This window comes from Myotis davidii, unplaced genomic scaffold (assembly GCF_000327345.1).
Source record: "Myotis davidii unplaced genomic scaffold, ASM32734v1 scaffold187, whole genome shotgun sequence".
NCBI lineage: Eukaryota > Metazoa > Chordata > Mammalia > Chiroptera > Vespertilionidae > Myotis > Myotis davidii.
This window is the reverse complement of record NW_006383018.1, coordinates 266,382-274,021: the sequence shown is the minus strand read 5'-3', so window position 1 is coordinate 274,021 and position 7,640 is coordinate 266,382. Positions and strand designations below refer to the sequence as shown.

At 42.3% G+C, this 7,640-nt stretch overlaps 1 protein-coding gene across 3 annotated transcripts in view; it reads right to left on the bottom strand.

The window, feature by feature from the left end:
* Positions 1–850: 850 nt before the first annotated feature.
* The window catches only part of CROT (carnitine O-octanoyltransferase), a 41,625-nt gene continuing 34,835 nt past the window's right edge, over positions 851–7,640 (bottom strand). For 2 of the 3 annotated variants that reach the window (XM_015558279.1, XM_015558278.1), the window contains exons 13-17: positions 6,560–6,683; positions 5,452–5,530; positions 5,271–5,364; positions 4,844–4,963; positions 852–2,228 (exon numbers count right to left, since the gene is read on the bottom strand). In XM_015558279.1, coding sequence (XP_015413765.1) covers positions 2,108–2,228; positions 4,844–4,963; positions 5,271–5,364; positions 5,452–5,530; positions 6,560–6,683 — 538 coding nt within the window. In that variant the 3' untranslated portion in view covers positions 852–2,107. Of the gene's footprint in view, positions 2,229–4,843; positions 4,964–5,270; positions 5,365–5,451; positions 5,531–6,559; positions 6,684–7,640 lie in introns of all 3 variants that reach the window. The other variant, XM_015558277.1, reaches the window with a different exon arrangement.

The following is a 7,640-nucleotide window of genomic DNA, read 5'->3' as shown; positions in this document are numbered from 1 at the left end:
TGTGTTAAAGCAGGAGTAAGGAGAGGCTCCTCTCTAGGAGGTGACCCATTGCTAAAATACTATTTAGATAATATTTAAAAACAATACACCAAATGACTAAAGTGCCTGGAAATTTAGTCTACAAAACTGTACTAGTGAGGAAAAGGTCCAGAGTTCATAGAAGCCAACTCTGAATTTTTTCACAAAGAAATACACCAGACTTACCAAATCCAGAACATATGAAAATGTAAGAACAACAAGGCCACTCAACCAATCTATTAAATCTATTGTCATTTTATGTGACAGATTGCTACCATTATCGTGTCCCCTCTTGTGTTTATTTACATTTTTTATAAGAGGGTCTCATTTATTTTTTATTTTTTAATATTTTTATTGATTTCAGAAAAGGGAGAGAGAAAACATCAATGCTGAGAGAGTATCATTGATCAGGTGCCTCCTGCATGCCCCCTGCTGGGGATCGAGCCTGTAACCCAGGCATGTGCCCTTGATCAGAATCGAAACCAGGACCCTGCAACTTCTACCTTTCCCCTTTAGAACACCCACTGCCAAGTATAGAAATCCAGTTAAAATACGGAATGATCAGACAGCACGTGGATAGAGCCCCAGCCACCAGTCCCCAGACAGTGGGTAAAGCCATCTCAGACTTACCAGCCACAGTCCAGCAGCCGCATCCATGACTCAGGCAAGACAGAAGCAGACCTCCAAACGGGCACCGTCAACTGACACAGTCGTGAGGAATAATACGTTGTTGGAAGCAGGAAGTTCGGGGTGGATTATTACACAACAATTTATAACAGGTCAGAAAGTATAAGGTCAAACAGGAATGAACCACTTATTCAAACACACGAAGCTATATGATTTTGTTTTATTTTCTGAGGGTAGAAACTACAAAATTGAACAGAAGAGAAAAACAACCACTAAAATCCTGAGAATCTGATTCAATATTTAATCCTTGTAGTCATTAATTCTGATACCTAATTTTAAATATAAGTGCTTTAATTTTATATTCACAAACTAATGACAACAATATACTAAAATGAATTTTGTTAGGGTTTTTTTAATAAGTATCAGAGGGTAGAAACCTCCCTACTACAACTTACTTTTTGTCTGTTCAACAGAAACTATTTTTTTAATCCTCATCAGGAGATATACTCATTGATTTCAGAGACAGGGAGAGGGTGGGAGGGAGAGAATTAGGGAGACATACTGATGTGAGAGAGAACATCAATCGGCTGCCTCGCATACATGTCCCAATCAGGGAACAAACCCACAACCTAGGTATGCGCTCTGCCCAGGAATTGAACCCACAGCTTTTCAGTGCACGGAATGACACTCCAATCAACTGAGCCACCCTGGCCAGGTCAACCGAAACTATTTTTGTTAATCACCATTACCTTGTAGTGGTCTTTCCCAAATACAGTAAGCTTGTATCCCTGTGGTGAATGTGAAAGACACTGATCTCAGGGAAATTAGCATCCAACCAGGTATCTCATACCCTTTGGCAATTAGAAAATGTTAAAGTGCCTGAAAGATAGACTCTATAACAGTGATTTCCAACCAGTGTGCCGTGGCATTTTTAATAACTGACTAGTCAGGGACACTGACCTCTTTTCCCTTAGATTGTCAAAAAAAAAAAGTGACAACAGCAAACAGAATAGCTGTCCAGGGTGAATGAATCAAAATTATACCTATTTTTTAGTCATATTGGCAAAAAATACATTTTTGATGTGCCATGAGATGAAAAAAGTTGAAAATCACTGCTCTACCATGATGTTCAGAGAAGGAATTTATAACCTTTACAGGTATCAATAAAAATATTTAAAAGTTAAAATTAGAGTTGCATTGTTAAATTTTGTAGAATTGCATTGTTGAGGCTTAAACTTTGCATAGTTCTATAATCACTATATTAAAATTTGCATTGCTGCTGCATCAGAGGAAGCTTAAAAATGTTTCTACTTTGTATGCCAGGTTAGGTTTAGAGAGCATGATTCCATTAATTTCTACATTTCCTTCAAGTTGACCCTCCTCCGTACCTCCCCTCTGCAACCCACTCCCAGCACCCAGGTTACATGGTCTAACTGGTAAGTGCTTAGTGCATAGTGAGTCCCTAGAGATGAGCGGAGTCCATCAGCTGCATCATATCCTGGAAAGCGTGGAAAATCAGCTGAACCAGCTTCTCTGCGTCAGTCTCCGCACAGGATTTCCAGGCTGAGCAGGCCACCACAAACCTGCAAAGAACAAGTCATAAACGATGAAGTACGAGGCGAAAACCACAACCCCGAAAAGCTCCCCATGGCTGGCTGCTAGCGTGTGAAGCGCAACTTCCGCCTGGCAGGAGGTACATGGAAGCTGACGCATGGAAAGTACAGGCTCCGTTACACATACTGCTGGGAACACGAATGCGCCACGTGACTGAGGACTAAGGACAAAGGGGGACAAAACACGAGCCAGAACTCCCAGTGCTTGGAGCAAGGCCTTGCTGTGTTATAGAAACACCCACCTCTCCCCTAAAACAGACCTTCCTGCACGTGCTCTCAATGGAATGAGGTGGAATACGAATTCATGCCATTGTTTGCAATAAAACCTGAACTTTAAAAAATATATGTATTTTATTGATTTTTTACAGAGAGGAAGGGAGAGGGATAGAGAGTAAGAAACATCGATGAGAGAGCAACACTGATCAGCTGCCTTCTGCACACCTCCTACTGGGGATGTGCCCGCAACCAAGGCACATGCCCTTGACCAGTATCAAACCTGGGACCTTTCAGTCCACAGGCCAACACTTTATCTACTGAGCCAAACTGGTTAGGGCAAACCTGAACTATTTTAAAGAAGCATACAGGGCCTGAAAAGAGTAAAAAATAAATAAGTTGAAATACATACATACATACATACATACATAAATAAATAAATAAAATAGAGAAATATAAGGGGGGGGGGGAGCTACTTCTAGGAAAGCCAGAGAGAAACTCTCTTGGGACCATCTTCCAATATCTCCTCGGTCCTCCTGATGAAAAAAAACCCCGGTCTGGCAAAGGGTAGAGTGACCCTGGAAGCTCAAGGACATAGGAAATGTGCTCAGAGCAGAAACCTGGCTGCCGACCGACTCTCTTGGAATTGTCCTTCTTTCCAGACACTCAAATTTATTTTAGCAAAACATACATTAAGCTCAAGGTAAAACCAAAATGTTGTGCAATGTAAAGCCGTGGACAACCGTGCAATTTTCACAACACTATAAAGAGACAGTATATATCTTTGACATGTGCTTTAGTTCAGCAGAATGAAAAACATGCTCTGGCCAGGATAAAACGATGAGACTAATATCCAAGGGGATTATATTTGCTCGAAGACACACAGGAACCTACAGAAAGCCCTGCCTGTTTTCACCCAGTGGTTTCGCATAACTTGTCATTTTCCAGCTACACTGTATGTAATTATCAAAGTTAGCAACATCTAAATATATTCATTTGCAAAGATCAACAATTCCTATTTAAATGTCAAATTTCTCAGAAATTTCGTTATCTTTCTAAATCATAGAAAGAAATAACTAACTTCACACAAAAATGTACACAGATGCCAGTAACAAAGAAAAAATGGCATGTTCATCAATAAGAATTATTTTTGTTGTTTTTCCCTATAAATTGGCAAAGAATGTTTTAGAATGCTTAGAGTTGGTAATGATGTGATGAAATAAGGAAGGATATATTATCATTATTTGTAATAATGAAACACTTGAAATTGTATGTTAAGAGGTTAAATTATGGAAATCCTTAAGACTAGACATTATTCAACCATTAAAATTGCTCAAAGAATAGTCTATGCATTGGGAATTGCTTTAAATAATATTAAATGAATAAAATTCACACAAAGGACATGAAAATATTTATAATACAATCTACAATTTTCATTATTGTACAGAATTTTTATACTGAGCATGTAGTACATTTAAAATAAGATGCTGTTTCAAAAATAAACCCATTTTCTTTAAGTCATACCATTTTCACACTTAATCAATGAGAAAACCCTTCCAGACAGTTTACATGCATTTTCCATCTGCAGTGCCACCAAGCCTGCTCACTTCTTAGTTGCGTGCTGAATGCAGCTACATTATTATAATTTTTTTCTGAGTTGCTCCGGTATGCAGCTCTCAGGCTTGCATCCGCATTGAGCAGGGACTTCTTTGTTGACTTACAGGTGGCTGTTTTGTTGAAATGTCAGGGGGAGAGGATAGACACAACCTCACCCGCCACTCCTCGGCCGTCACTCGCCACATTATGTTTTATAAGCTCCCCAGGCTCGGAAAGGTCCCTGTGAAGAGCCTGCCAGGCTGTGAACAGGACCTTCAAGCCTTTCTCTCAATTCCATGTGTCCTTCTTCCCACCTCTCTCTCCCCTGCCAGGCTTTAATATTTTCTTTCTTATTCTTTCCACAAACTTAACTCAAACTCCAGAAACCCAAATGAAATACACAATCAATGCCTCAGTGGTAAAAAAAATAAATAAAATAAAACTACCCATTAACAAGTGGCAGGTGATAAAACAATTGGAATCACAGTGTAGGAAAGACATTCAAACAACAAACGTGACAGCTTTCTTACTCTACAGCAGGCGTCCTCAAACTACGGCCCGCGGGCCACATGCAAATACAAAAATTGTATTTGTTCCCGTTTTGGTTTTTTACTTCAAAATAAGATATGTGCAGTGTGCATAGGAATTTGTTCATAGTTTTTTTTTAAACTATAGTCCAGCCCTCCAACCATCTGAGGGACAGTGAACTGGCCCCCTGTTTAAAAAGTTTGAGGACCCCTGCTCTACAGCACAGGAAGAATAGCAGAGTGCCTCACCTGTCGTCTCTGATGTGGTAGAACACCCCGTAGCCGCTGTGTACCATGGGCACCACCACTCCCTGGACCCTTAAGTAACCAATCAGACTTGTCGAGAGAACAAAGTTTCCACCTCCTCCACTGCAGCACAAAGGAAAGAGATTACATGAGGCTTACAGAAGCTCACACGGTTTCTGAAGAGCTTTTAACATGAGGGTGGGGTGGGGGCGGGGAGGCGGTAAAGTGGCCCTGGAAGCTCAAGGACATAGGAAATGTGCTCAAGAGCAGAGACCGGGCTACCGACCGACTCTCTTGGAATTGTCCTTCTCCTTTCCAGACACTCAAATTTATTCCAGCAAAACATACATTAAGCTCAAGGTAAAACCAAAATGTTGTGTAATGTAAAGCCGTGGACAACCGCGCAACATAAAGCACTACATTCTATTACCTTCTGGAGAAGAGTGGGTCGGTAAAGAGCTCTGGGACAGGGAGACCTTCCTCTCTTGCTATCAGTGAAAGACCTAAAAGATGACGGTCAAATCCTGCAACGAAACCCCCAACCTGAAGTTAGAAAATATTTTCAACATGAGAGAATTTTGTTGAAGTTAGAGTAATTACAATGTGAGTACCTTTTCCAGTTGAACAATCTTTCATCATTTTATTATGTTTTGCAAAAGCTTGTAACATCATTTGCTTCCTCTCAAGAGTCTGTGTTAAAAAACAAAATAAAACAAGAGATACTTCAATAACAAACGGTAGAGAAACCAAACAAATAAAAAAACCCCTGAGCTCAAAGGAATGAGGCTGCGGGTAATGGGGGAGGGACAGGGTTTTCCAGGAAGACCTTGAGACACGTGCTGTCCGCTGCTTTTCCTTTCCTACGTGCCCTGCATCTTGGTTCTTTCTTTCCAGAGACAGGAAAGCAGGAACTTATGGGCAGCACTGAAGCAACATTGTCAAGTGTAAAGAAAGAAGCAACTCTGACTTCAAACTAAAGAACAGTCATACAAAATGATAATGATGCAGTGCTATGAAATTAAAACAAAGTAACATATACTATTTCTATCAAAAGTAAAAAACAAATACAATGGAGTAGTGGGAAGGAACTATCCTGTTGTCTAAATGCTTCCCAAGGTACAAAACAAAACATATAAAACTGTTCTGGTTCTCACATAGGAGAACAAGAATCTGTGATTTCAGAAATGTTCCACCACATTCAGAAAAACGTCCTCTCCTGAAGGGTCCCATGTTCGATTTCCGTCAAGGGCATGTACCTGGGTTGCGGCCACATCCCCAGTAAGGGGTGTGCAGGAGGCAGCTGGTTGATGTTTCTCTCTCATTGATGTTTCTAACTCTATCCCTCTCTCTTTCTCTCTGAAAAAAAATCAATATATTTAAAAAGAAAAACGTCCTCTCGAAAGCACCTTGGGGGTGTCTGCATCTCCCTGGTGCTACTCTAAAGGGACAGCAATCGTAGTGAAACTCTCGAGGCACTGAAAATGCTGTGCCTAGAAAAGGCACCCACGGGCTTCCTCCCAGGGGCTCCCCTTTCCTGTTCTTTCCACCTGCGTCCTTCCCTGCCAAATGAACAAACAGATGTTTTGAAAACTTCAGGCAAAAAAAGTCTGACAGCATTTTACTGAGCCAGGAGAGTTGAGGGAAAGAAGCTAGTTCTTTAAGGGCCAAGGCTCCCTGAGAACAAAGAAATTCTGTTAATTCTCCTTTCCAAATGCTCACAGTGGCCACAGGATCCTGCATGCACTGGCACCACCTGACGGCTTCCGCTGTACACGATCGCACCGTCTCCGTTCGGCCATGATAAAAAAATCTTGTCATGGCTGTTTCATAGCAGCAACCAGGGCTACAAGGAAAAAAATGGAATAAGAGAATGTATCATTCTAACGAAAATGCTCTGTTATCACCTTACGCTGGCTTTGGTCAGAGGCTAAGTTCTATTAACACAAGACTACAGTTGAGACTTCCAACAACGAAGATGCTAATTCCAATATCAAAGAATAAAAACTACCCTGGTACACAGGGCCTGGGGTGAAATGGAGTGTTTCAAAGGGTTGGCTGCAGTCCGGGCGTGCACACTGGAGTCTGTGGCAGGTGGCCTGTGTGGCTGCCCCACAGTGATCCCTGTCCTCACTATTCGTGCCCTTCACTTGGAATGTGGGATGGACTTAATGACTTAGTTCACTCAGAGCTCACTCACTCTTACTCTCACCTCCTTGCTCTGAGGAAAGCCAGCTGCCATGTTGGAAGCTGCCCTGCAGAGAAGCCCAGGTGGCGAGAAACTGAGGGTGGCCTCTGCGCAACAGCCTGGGAGGAACTAAACCCCACAACTAACCACACGTGTGAGCCTGAAGCAGATCCGCTCTGAAAGTTCCTGCAGATGAGAACACAGCCCTAGCTGACACCCTGACTATAACCTCACAGCAGAGCTGAAGGCGGAGGCACCGAGCTAAGCTGCACTGGACTGCTGACAGGAAATGTGAGGTGACATGCCCTGCGGGTGTGGCTCAGGTGGCGAAGCATCGGCCCTTGTCCCGAAAGGCTGCCAGTTCAGTTTCTGGTCAGGGCACAGGCCCAGGCTGCGAGCTTAATCCCAGTCAGAGCGCATGCAGGAGGCAGCCAATCAGTGTCTGTCTGTCTGTCTGTCTGTCTCTCTCTCGGAAAAAAAAAAGGTAGGAAAAAAACACTGGGAGTTAGAATGAAGTAGCTATGGTAAAGATATATCCTTGGAGTTCAAGAGCCTAAAGATGGAAAATGGCCGAAACCGGTTTGGCTCAGTGGATAGAGCGTCGGCCTGCGGACT